Source organism: Galeopterus variegatus, unplaced genomic scaffold, assembly GCF_000696425.1.
Source record: "Galeopterus variegatus unplaced genomic scaffold, G_variegatus-3.0.2 Scaffold3991, whole genome shotgun sequence".
Lineage (NCBI taxonomy): Eukaryota > Metazoa > Chordata > Mammalia > Dermoptera > Cynocephalidae > Galeopterus > Galeopterus variegatus.
The window spans coordinates 163,732-176,651 of NW_007730102.1; the positions used below are offsets into that span (position 1 = coordinate 163,732).

The 12,920-nt window shown below is 40.4% G+C and overlaps 1 protein-coding gene across 1 annotated transcript; it reads right to left on the minus strand.

Moving 5' to 3' along the window:
* Nucleotides 1-4,863: 4,863 nt before the first annotated feature.
* On the minus strand, nucleotides 4,864-12,603 carry LOC103602046 (elongator complex protein 1-like). Its single transcript, XM_008586444.1, has 4 exons — nucleotides 12,472-12,603; nucleotides 12,277-12,362; nucleotides 11,820-11,968; nucleotides 4,864-4,956 (listed from the first exon to the last, which is right to left on the minus strand). The coding sequence occupies exons 1-4, from the start codon at nucleotides 12,585-12,587 to the stop codon at nucleotides 4,864-4,866; spliced, it is 444 nt and encodes a 147-aa protein (XP_008584666.1). The 5' UTR covers nucleotides 12,588-12,603.
* Nucleotides 12,604-12,920: the final 317 nt, after the last annotated feature.

A 12,920-nucleotide genomic window follows, 5' to 3' on the forward strand; every position in this document is an offset into this window, starting at 1 on the left:
GGGAGGGAGGGAGGGAGGGAGGAAAGAAATTTTGCCAGAAAAGAAACACTTTGTTCAGTGCACAGATGGAGCTCCTGTGATGCTTTGCATTTTGTTTTGCTACTTTCAATGATAAAGGGATCTCCGGCCATTATCACTCATAGCTTCCTACACAGACAAGCACTGATAACAAAGACCCCTGTTACCCTGAAGTTCTCCACAGCCACAGAGGCAACACTCTTATTAGAAGTAGATCTCTGAGTCACTGCATAAAAAAACTTCATCAGGAAATGACAACCTCATGGAGAGCACCTCTTCTACCACTCAGAAGAGAGAAAGCCTTAAATTCCACTCATACAATATGTGGATGACCTGCTTTCCTCTCTAAGTCTACCAGCCTCTAAGGATGAGAGCATTTATCTCCTGAGACAATTGGCCTTAAAAAGACAAAGTTTTCAAAGAAAACCTTCAATTTTTATCAGACTAGGTAAAATACTTGGAACATTTAATTTAAAAAAGAGGACTGTTAATAAACCCAAGTAGAATTAAGGGCATCCTAACCTTCCTGAAACCCTCTCCTAAGAAAACAGCTCTGAGGATGTGGGGACTAGCTGGATATTGTCAAAACTGGATACCCAATTCTTCATTGATAGCCCAACCCTTGTATGCTCTTCTAAATTAGACCAACTTGATCCCCTTGTTTGAACTGAGAAGTGTTATTATCAGCTTTACAGGCAATTTAAAAAATCTTGTTTCTACACCAGCATTAGGATATCCCATATCCTTCTCTTCCTCTGCCATACATGAAGATCAGGAAAATGCCCTGGGTTGTAGTTCAAAATGACAGAGACCTAGAAAGGGCCTGGCCCATTAGCTCACTTGGTTACAGGGTGATGCTGCTAACACCAAGGTCCAGGGTTCAATTCCTGTGCCAGCCAACCACAACAACAACAAAAACAGAATGACTTTTGGGATATTATGGTCAACAATTAGACACATTGGCTAGAAGCTAGCCTCTCTGTGTAGGAGCAATTTCAACCACAAACTCCTCCTTAAGGCAGTTGAGGAAATGGTGATGGGTTCTCCGCTTTTTTAAATTCTAATATTTATTTAAACATATTTGTGGGTACAGTGTGTTGTTTTAATATATGCATATACTGTACATTGATTCACTTAGGTTAGATAACATAACTTTGTACCAATTAATCCACCAATTCCCCTCTCCTCCCAGCCTCTGGTAATCATTTTCTACTCTCTACCTCTGTGAGAACCACTTCTTTTTTAGATTCCATATATGAGTGAGATCATTTAGTATTTTTTTGTGTGTGTTTGACTTACTTCACTTGAAATAATGGTCTCCAGTCCTATCCATGTCCCATCCATGTTGCTGCAAATGACAGAATTTCATTTTGTTTTTTAGCTAAATAGTATTCCATTGTGCATACACACCACAGATTTTTTAGTTATTCATCCATTGATGGATATTTAGGTTGATTCCATCTCTTGACTGTTGTGAGAACTGTTGTAATGAAAATGAAAGTGCAGGTGTCTCTTTAATACATTGATTTCATTTCCTTTGGATTTATTCTCAGTAGTAAAATTACTGGGTCATAAGGTCGTTCAATTTTTAGTGCTCTGGGGAACCTACATAATATTTTCCACAATGGCTGTACCAATTTACATTCCCACCAACAATGTAGTAGATTTTCCTTTCTTCCACATCCTCTCCAGCATTTATTTTCTGTCTTTTCGATAAAAGCCTTCTGACTGGAATGAGAAATCTTATTGTGGTTTTAATTTGCATTTCCCTGATGATTAGTGATGTTGAAAATTTTTTCCTGTGCCTATTGGCCATTTGTATGTCTTCTTTTCAGACATGTCTGTTTGGGTCCTTTGCCCATTTTTTAATTGGGTTATTTGTTTTTTTGCTGTTGAGATTTATGAGTTCCTTATATATTCTGGATATTAGCCCATTGTCTGATGGGTAGTTTGCAAACACTTTCTTTCATTCCATCAGTTATTCCTTCCATTTTTTGATTGTGTCTTTTGCTGTGTAGAAGCTTTTTAGTTTGATGTAGTCTCGATTTTCTGTTTTTCCTTTAGTTGCCTTTGTAGTCTCTCTCAAAAAAAAGCACTGCCCACTCCCACTTCATGTAGCATTTCCTCTAAATTTTCTTCTAGTAGTTTCATAGTTTCGGGTCTTAAATTTAGATCTTTAATCCATCTTGAGTTGATTTGTGTGGACGGTGGGAGATAGAGATCTAGTTTCAGTTTCTGCATGTGGATCTCCAGTTTTCCCAGCACCATTTATTGAAGAGGCTGTCTTTTCCCCAGTGTGTATTTTTGGCATCTCTGTAGAAAATCAGTTCACTGTAAATGCATAGGTTTATTTCTGGGCTCCCTATTCTCTTCCATCGGTCAATTTGTTTTTATGCAGTACCATGCTATTTTGTTTACTATAGATTTATAGTTTATTTTGAAGTCAGGTTGTGTGATGCTTCCAACTCGTTCTTTTTGTTTAAGATTGCTTTGGATATCTGGGGTCTTCTATGGTTCCATACAAATTTTAACATCATATTTTCTATTTCTGTAAGAAATGTTATTGATATTTTGACAGGGATTGCATTGAATCTGTAGGTTGCTTTGGGTTATATGAACATTTTGATTATATCAATCTTCTAATCCAAGAACAGAGGGTACCTTTCAATTTATTTGTGTCTTCTTCAATATCTCTCACCAATGCTTTATAACTTTTATTGTAGAGGTCTTTCACCTCCTTGCTTAAATTTGCTCCTACTTTTTTGTTTGTAGCAATTGTGAATGGGATTACTTTCTTGATTTCATCTTTAGATATTTCATTATTGGTATACAGAAATGCTATTGATTTTTGTGTTTTGATTTTGTATCCTGCCACTTTACTGAATTCATTTATCTTGTTTTAGTTATATTTTGGTGTAGTCTTTAGGGTTTTCTGTGTATATGATCATGTCATCTGCAAAAGACATCTAGGAAAAGTTCGACTTCCTCCTTTTCACTTTGAATGCCCTTTGGTGGTGTGATATTTCTCTCTTCTTTCTCAACCTTTGTGTCTTTACATTGGATGCCCGTGCATTTGAGGAGATGGAGATGGCTACCTCTTTCAGGTTTTATTGGTGCCCTTTGGTGGTATCAAACCTTTACAACTTGGTATCAGATCTTTATCTCTGGTCTGTGGGCCTTTCTGTGTGTGTGTGTGATGAATTATTAGCAACCACCACCCCTTAAGCACCACTCTGGAACTAATTTGCTGTCCTGTGGTTAATTCGCGAATTGGAAGAAACATTCTGCAGGGACCAGAACTTGAACACTGTGCCTGAGCTAAATTGCTGCCTCACTGCTGTTTCAACCTTTACAACTTGGTATCAGATCTTTATCTCTGGTCTGTGGGCCTTTGTGTGTGTGTGTGTGATGAATTATTAGCAACCACCACCACTTAAGCACCACTCTGGAACTAATTTGCTGTCCTGTGGTTAATTCGCGAATTGGAAGAAACTTTCTGCAGGGACCAGAACTTGAACACTGTGCCTGAGCTAAATTGCTGCCTCACTGCTGTTTCTCAGACTGGGGAAAACTTTTTGTGTGGACCAGATTTTAATTATCAGCCTTTTAGTCACTTCCATGTCATGTATGGTCACCACAAATGCAACTAGGCTGTGTGGAAATTCCAGCCCAAGATTGAGTCTTTCCCACAAACTGTGCCCCCTGCAATTCTATCACACTGACCAGTGTCCATTGTGTGGCACCCATGCCAATGGGAAGGCAAGTGAGCTGCCTACTCTGCTCTCCAATGCACCCCTGGTAGAACAGGCCCCCAGCATTGTAAATGGTTTCCACAGAGTTGGCACCGCATGAGTCTCCTGCAAAGACTCACTGACCTCTGGGTGAATCCTTTTTTCCATTGACTGCAGCCCCTTCATCTTATGCAGCATCAGGAAAGCTTGTGACCAGCTTTGCAGGCCCTCAATTTTTTTTTTTTTTTTTGGCCAGTTGTCATAGCACCTTTCTCCCCTGCAGACTTCAAGTAGCTTTGTGCAAAGGGCACTACTGTGACTTTGCCAGCTCCTGGTAGCTGCTCCATGTGCTGTGCCACGCTGAACCAGGGAATGACCGGAGCTGGATCTGATCAGGGTGGTCCCTCCTCCTGCTTGCTGTGGCTTTCCAGGCCTTCACAAACTAAGCAGTCTCCTCCTGCTTGCTGTGGCTTTCCATGCCTTCACAGACTAAGCAGTCTCCTCCTGCTTGCTGTGGCTTTCCATGCCTTCACAGACTAAGCAGTCTCCTCCTGCTTGCTGTGGCTTTCCATGCCTTCACAGACTAAGCAGTTCTCTCCACCTCTTCCCCCAAGTATCAATGATCACAACACAGCAGTTTTTGCATTTAATAGTTTGTCACTTGCGGGGGGTAGCAATGCAGGGGTCATCTATTCCTCCACCTTGTGATATCACTCTCCACCTACTGTTCACGTGCCACACTCTGTAGAGGCCCTTCTGAACTCTCATCATCCTTAACATTATTCTGTAAGTCAGCTTGCCTATTCTGTCATCTTCTCGAAATGTTACCATCACTTATTTCAACAACCTCAACTCTGCTATCCTTCTGTCTCTCCTTTCAAACAAGATACCTCATGACCACACTAAGCTGACTGACCAGCTTCTTTCTCCTATATGACATCTACAAGAAACATCAATGGAAAATGCTGATTTAACTTGGCTTACTGACAGTTTATATTTAAAAGATGAGTCTGGAAAATATTTTGCTCGTTACATGATAGTAACTTTAACTAAAATAATTGGGAATAATTCATTGCCAGGGATAACTTCTGCCCAGCAAACAGAATTAATTGCCCTAACCAGAGCACGTCAATTGGCTGAAAACAAAAGTGCGAATATCTATACTGATAGCAGATAATGCCTTTCGGTAGCCCATGCTTTTGGCATGCTATGGAAACAGAGAATACTTCTTACAACTTTTGGACAACCCATTAAAAATGGACAATAAGTTTCAGACTTTGTAGAAGCCATTCAGAAGCCTGTGTCACTGGCTATTATAATATTTCCTGGACATTCTAAATTAGACACTCCAGAAAGCAAGGGCAAACATTTTGCAGATGCTGTGGCTAAAAGAGATATTTAAACAAACAAACAAACAAACAAAACTTCAATTGTAAAAAAGGGATTATCACTATAGGTTTATAAACTCTCCCCTTCCTTATTAAAGGAAGATCAAATGAGAGCACCTCAAAGTGAACAGGTCTATGGAAAACAAAAGGAGTAACATTTTCTCCTGAAACCTAATTATAGTATAAACCATTGTATTAGTCCATGTTTGTTGCTTACCACATAAATACCTGAAACTGGGTGATGTATTAAGAAAACAAAATGTACTGTTTTGTTCCCTGACTGGGAAGTCCAAAGTCTGGTGAACACATCTGGTGAGAGCTTTCTTTGGTGGTGACTTCAGTGACACGGGATATCACATTACAGAAGATGGCGGAGCAGAGAGAGCGAGAGAACTCCTGGTGCACTTTCCTTTTAAGGCCCTCAGAACCACGCCTCTGACCACCATTATTAATCCATTCACTATGACATGGTCCTACAGTCTAATCACCTCTTCAAGGCCCACCTTTCAATTACCGTAATAGAATTTCCCACCCTCAACAATTACAGTGGGGATTAAGTTTTGGGGTGGAGGGGTTCAACCCAAGGCACCTATTGATAAGCCTATTCTGCCAACAGGACATAAGTTTCCCCTTTTACAATACATTCATGAGTTAACACATTGGGATCCAGAGAAAATTACTTCTTAGAGTAAACAAGGTTACTGGAAATCTTCCCCTGTGGTAGCCCAGAAGGTTTATTCTCATTGCACCCCTTGTCTTAAACACAACCCAGGGAAACCAATACATGATACACCTGGACATTTTCCTTTGTCTCTAGGACTTTTTGAGATGTGTCAAATGGATTTTATCCAGCTACCTCCCTCTCAAATATACAAATATGCACTTGTCTTGATATTCATGTCTTCTCACTGGGTGGAAACTTTTCCGTGCAGAACAGCCATAAACTTAACAATACGAAAACTGCTTTTGGAGAAAATTATTCTTTCCTGGAGAATCCCATGTGAGTTCCACAGTGATCGTGTGACTCGTTTTACTCGACAGATTGTACAATCCATTTGTGATATTTGACCTATTTATCAACATTTTTTATTGTGCATGCCTGATCTACATTCCTCCATGTTTGGAAAACATCAATTGTCTCCTTTTGAAATAATTACAGAAAGACTTATGCATTTAGAAGAAACAAGATGGGACCCTGCTATGCTTAAGGGGGACATTTTGTATTATTGTCAAAGCATGATAAAATTTCTTAAAAGAAATACTAAATTAGTGAAAGAATTCTTTCACAGTGCATTCCCAGGAGATGAAAATTGAAAACATCATGATTTTCAATCTGGAGACTTTGTTTATTGGAAATGTCAACAAACAAAAGATTCCCTCCAGCCACATTGAAAGGGACCATATCAGGTATTGTTAGCCAGTCCCTGTGCAGCTAAACTTAAGGGCATTAACTCAGGAATACATCTTTCTTATTTTTAAAAGTCAAAGCCTGCTGAGTGTACTTTCTCCATCACTGTAGACCTTCAATTAAATTAACCCATCATCACTCCTCTGACCAGGACAAGAAGATGACATCAGGGTAGTTGGCTTTCCTAAGATTCTGGACCTGCCTTGGTAACAAATCCATAATCAATATTGCTGAAATATCTGCACTTTTCATTTTACTCCAGGGCATTGTCCTACTTCTGGGTCATTGTCAGACTGTGGCCCTTATCTCTTGATTAACCTTGTAAAATTCTACTAGTTTCTTTCTTACCGTATTGCACCATCGGGTCCACCTACACTTTTTTTTTTTCCTTTTTTGTCTTTTTTCATGACCGGTAACAGGATCGCAACCCTCGGTGTTGCGCCCGTACCGCGACCGGCAACGGGATCGCAACCCTTTGTGTCACACCCACAACGTGCTCAACCAGTGAGTGGACTGGTCTCTATATGGGATCCGAACCCTCGGCGGGAGCACCGCAAGCACCGCACTCTACCAAGTGCGCCACCGGGCCGGCCCCACCACCTACACTTTTGAAGGTAATTTTTTCTTTATAATGAAGCACCGCACTCTACCGAGTGCGCCACCGGGCCGGCCCCACCACCTACACTTTTGAAGGTAATTTTTTCTTTATAATGAGCACATGCCTTTGCTCAAGAACGCAACTCATTCTCCTGCTGGATATGCAGACAAATGCCCCTTTCTAGTTCTTCAGGTTTGCCATGGAAGGTGTCACCCCTGCAGGGTACTGACTAGCTATACTTAGGAAACTGCTACTCAAAGAAAAAAAAGTCAAAGCACATTAAGTATTTCTGATGTTACAAGAAGCAATATTTACTAATGGGGTATAAATGACACCTTACAGAGTCTGAGACATGGTTTCCCCTTCTCTTGAAATGTTACAATAGCTTCTGCCGTCTCTTTTTTGAGACAAATATTCCCACACAACCAAACCATGAGACTGTCTCGTGGGTTTATATAGGTTTGGTATGGTTTTATCTGGTTGACTCCATCATATGGACATCATATTAGTAAGGTCCCATGATGTTAGGAACAAACAAATCATTCTAAACACAATCAGCCAAACAATACTCATGACAGGGGTGATTACCCTTTAACCAATGTAATTGCAACTTATGACTTCTGGCCTCTATTTGGTTTGCTATTTACTGGGTTGCCCCCAATGGCACTCACTAGTTATGTGGAACAAAATTATGGCCCCTGGCAGCCACCTAGCTGGTTGACACGTTATGTTAATCCATTTTTTGTTGCTTATAAGAAAATACCTGAAATTGGGTAATTTATAAGAAGACAAAGTTTATTTCTTATAGTTGTGGAGGCTAGAAAGTCCATGGTCTGGGGGGCACCTCTGGTGAGGTGCCTTCTTCTTGGTTAGAATTCTCCACAGAGTCCCTTGGTGGTATAGGCAATCGCATGGCAAGAATGGCATGAACAGGAGAGTTAACAGGTTCACTTGCTCCTTTTGTAAAGCCGTCAGAACCACTCACTCCCTGATAACCCATTGAACCATTAACCCATCACTCCATGAATGGATTAATCCATTTACAAGGGCACAGTCCTTATGATCCAGTCACCTCTTAAAGGCCCCACCTTTCAAATGCCATAATTGGATTTCCCACCTGCCTTATAACTGTTACAAGCTTCAATGAATTTGGGGGAGGCATTCAATCCACAGCAGAATTGTACTTTGGTTTTTATCTTTGCCCAAGGACATGTCCTTACTATCCTAAAAACCCCTGCTAACTTGCCCTTGTTGAAAGCTAGATGGACTAGCGCTGTCTCCCACTGGTATGATTACTTTGCAGCCTTTTTTGCTCCCTCTCTGATTATTGAAGATATGATTGTACACATTGAAGCTTTTATCAACTTCACCAGACAGCTTTAAGTGACAGCCAACAGGGCTTAACCTTGCTAAGTAATAAAGTGACACTAATCTGTAAAGCCATATTACAAAATGATATGGCTTTAGATATTTTGACTGCCTCACAGGGTGACCCCTATACCATCCTCAAAACTGAATGTTGGGGCCGGCCCGGTGGCGCACTGCTATAGTGAGCCACTTGGGAGCGTGGTGGCGCTCCCGCCGAGGGTTTGGATCCCACATACAGACCGGTTCCCGCTCACTGGCTGAGCGGGGTGCGGGCGCAACACCGAGGGTTGCAATCCCGTTGCCGGTCCCGGTCCGGTATGGGCGCAACACAGGGTTGTGATCCGTTGCCGGACATGAAAAAAGACAAAAAGGAAAAAAAAAAAAACTGAATGTTGTATGTATATACCAGATGAATCTGCCAATCTGACCCACCTTTTTCAGATATAGTAGGACAGATTGACGCCATGGAGAATCCCTTTCTGTCCCTTGGGGAATTATTCACCAAATGGTTAGGCTCCTGGGGTCTCTGGTAGCTACATTTGTTGATTATTCTCTTTCTCATAATTATATACATCTTAACAATAATTTCATTTAAACTAATTATGCTTTGTATTACTCATTGGTTTAAGTCTACAACAAAGACTAAAATTTTAACACCCTGTTACTTAGAAATGATTCAACATCTTACTTTACAGGATTAAAAAGAATCTGACTGCTGTCACATCCCAGCCCCCATGTTGCCTAAAACTCAGACTCAGACCTCATTTCCAGAGCCCAATCTTCTTTCTTCCAATGTGGGACATGACTACCTGAAAACGAGCCTTCCCAGTACTGTGGGATTAAGCTTTTTTGTCATAAAGGTGATCATCAATGCCTTCTAGCCAAAGATTTCTGTCAAAGGGGGAAATGATGAACCAGGAAATCTGCTCTGACCAAGATCAGCTAAAATTCTAAAGCCTTGGGGAACATGATCCAACATGGGATGGCAATCATGTCCCCACATCTTGGAACTGTTACCACATGACTATTTTTAACCTAAAACCAGACTTGCAGATGCTTAAAGAAGTTGTGAATTAATTTTTAAGTGCTGAGAATGTACCTTGTGACTTTCACTCGTAAATCTGTACATAAAATGTAACAAGGACCAATCACTAACCTACGTAATGCTATGCAACCAATAGAAAAACTGATATGCTGATTAAGAAGCTGTCTCCTTTCTTTCCCTTTGTTCTTCACTTTTCTGTGATTATTAAAAAAATGCTAAAACTCTGCTGGCCCTTCAGAAATCACATCTCAAGACAAATGAATACATCTTTCTTATTTTTAAAAGTCAAAGCCTGCTGAGTGTACCTTCTCCATCACTGTAGACCTTCAATTAAATTAACCCATCATCACTCCTCTGACCAGGACAAGAAGATGACATCAGGGTAGTTGGCTTTCCTAAGATTCTGGACCTGCCTTGGTAACAAATCCATAATCAATATTGCTGAAATATCTGGACTTTTAATTTTACTCCAGGGCATTGTCCTACTTCTGGGTCATTGTCAGACTGTGGCCCTTATCTCTTGATTAACCTTGTAAAATTCTACTAGTTTCTTTCTTACCGTATTGCACCATCGGGTCCACCTACACTTTTTTTTTTTCCTTTTTTGTCTTTTTTCATGACCGGTAACAGGATCGCAACCCTCGGTGTTGCGCCCGTACCGCGACCGGCAACGGGATCGCAACCCTTTGTGTCACACCCACAACGTGCTCAACCAGTGAGCGGACTGGTCTCTATATGGGATCCGAACCCTCGGCGGGAGCACCGCAAGCACCGCACTCTACCGAGTGCGCCACCGGGCCGGCCCGAAAGCTACATAATTTTTAAATGTGTATTATTATACTAATAACTATATCGTATAAAATCAAATACATCAAACAAGTTTTGGTAAAAATGCTTTCACATATGCATGTTAGTAGTTTACATTTGGAATAATAATGACTAAACCTTAACTAAGTCTCACAGTAGCCACTTATTTCATAGCCTAATAAGAAAAACAAGGTTCCAGTGTAGAAAGTGCACCCATTTTTCTCCTAAAAGTACAAGGCATTGCTCTTGGTGCTATTTTCATGACATTTCATGCTCTCCATTTGCAAAGACCACATGTTAAAGGTAAAATTATACTGAGTTGGACACAAAACTCTGAGGCCCTGCCAACCTAGTATTTATTGGCACTTTCACCTCCAGCTCTGTGCAATGCTCTGTAAGCAAACAGCATATCTTCCTAAAGAAGAGATGCTTCCTGTTCTTCATGCAATTTCACTGGACAAACAGGATGAATATAAGTAAGAACAATATAGGAAAAAAATCAAGACAGTAAATATTTAAATGCTCCTCCATGTATGGGGAGGATAACCGTGAGCCAACATATTCAACCAACAAACATTTAGTGAGAATTTGATAAGTACAGGCAATGCAACATAACTCTTAGCCTCAGGAAAGAGATGGTCTGTGGTACACAGGGGTAGGCACTGGGCAAAATAGAAGCAGTGAGGGCCATGTCACCTAATCCCTGAAAGGAAGCAAGAATGGCTTACTGGGAAGATGACCTAAGCATCCTTCAACCTAGACGAGTGAGAATTAGCCACGTGAATGGTGAGGGTCGAAGCCCATGGGAGGCGGAAGTAATGCCACCTACAAAGGCATGTGATGGCTAGTGGTGTTGAGAAGTGGAGAAGTGGAACAAAAGCACTCTCCTCCTTTCCTCCATGAGCAGAGAAAAAAGATAGCACAAAGAGATGAGAATGGAAAGGCTAGATCATGAAAGGGTTTTTAAGCAATATTATGGCTTATAGGGGCAATGGAGAGCTCATGAAGGACTTTAAGCAGAGGAATGAAGTATCAGGTTTTCATTTTTGAAAATATTATTCTGGCAACAGCAAAGAAAGGACTGATAGGGGAAGAGACTGAAGCTGCAAAAAAAACAGATAAAAAATATGTAGACCAATCATGCTAAACTATGCTCCATGGTCCCACTTTCCACTAGAAAAAAGAGCTACATGATAACAAATAAGTGTAACATGAATCACTTATTACATTTACTTTATAAGAGAAGATTTAGTTCACACATGTGCTTATAATCTTAAAAATAACCATGCAATTTTATTCCACTTCCTCAACCGAGCAATCGAAACACTTTGATAAGCCCAAAACTATGATAGAGAATGAGGCTTGGAGCATGGGCCCTGGAAACTCACAGGATTTCAAACCACAGTGATTAAAGAAACAAGAACCAAAATGATGTAAAAGTAGTAACTCCACATACCTTCTGTGACTTCTCAGCTACCATGAGGACCAAATCAAAGTCATAGGTCCCAAGAGAATGATCATATAATTCATTAACATCTACCAGAAGCAGCAAATATTTCAGGGCCTCTTCAGCACTCACAGCATCAGGAACAGATGGAGCATTTTCTGTCAGTGTTTAAGAAAACAAAACCATTTTGGGAAAAAAAACTCACAGATCTAGCAACATAATTAAAAAGGCAAAGTAACAAATTTTTCTGACAGAACTGGACACCAAATGAATATATACTGCTTTGGACTCTTTGATACATGCTTTCTAAGGCAGCAGTCAAAAAAACTGACATAGGTCTTAAAACAGCAACCAAAGGGCCACAGGTTAAATCTGTGATGAGGCAATTATATGGTAATGGTCATCTGCAAAAGACTAGTGTCAGTCAAGGCCACATTAAACACTCTCTCTGTAAGCAGGTCTCTACCTTGAAGTTCGTGTACCTTCTGCAGCACAATTTCCAGTTCTGGGGTTGTTTTCTTCACATGAGATGTGAGTATTGACAGGCAGTACCTGAGGGAATAAGTGAGGAATGGCAGAATGAGGAGGATGAATAAGCTGGACAAGAACGACAACATGCTTCTGTTATTCAAAAGATGCTAACTAATGACAGCAAACATACTTGTGAGGATTTATGTTCTCCATGGCTGCTCTCATAGCATCGCAGATAAGGTCCAGTTTTTTCCCATCAGGATTCCTGGACAGTTGGACACTGCTGGTAACTGGTGGAGGGTACATGGTCTTTGTGACATCTTCTTCCCTAATAACAAGTATGTATAAAAAGATCACTAACTGAACATGTGGCCCAGCAATCAAACTGTTAACATGTACCCGGAATGCTGATGAGATAGTAAGTAAAAATGGTATCTGGAAAATAGTTTAATTATAAAAATATTGAGAAATGAAACACTTTGACAAAAGACTTGTACAATAATGTTCATAGATATTTGATTCATATTAGCCTCAAACAGAGTACAATCCAGGTGTCCAGCAACAGGAAAATGAATAAACAAATGGTGGTATATTTACACAATAGCATACTACTAAGCAATAAAAAAAAAATGAACTAGT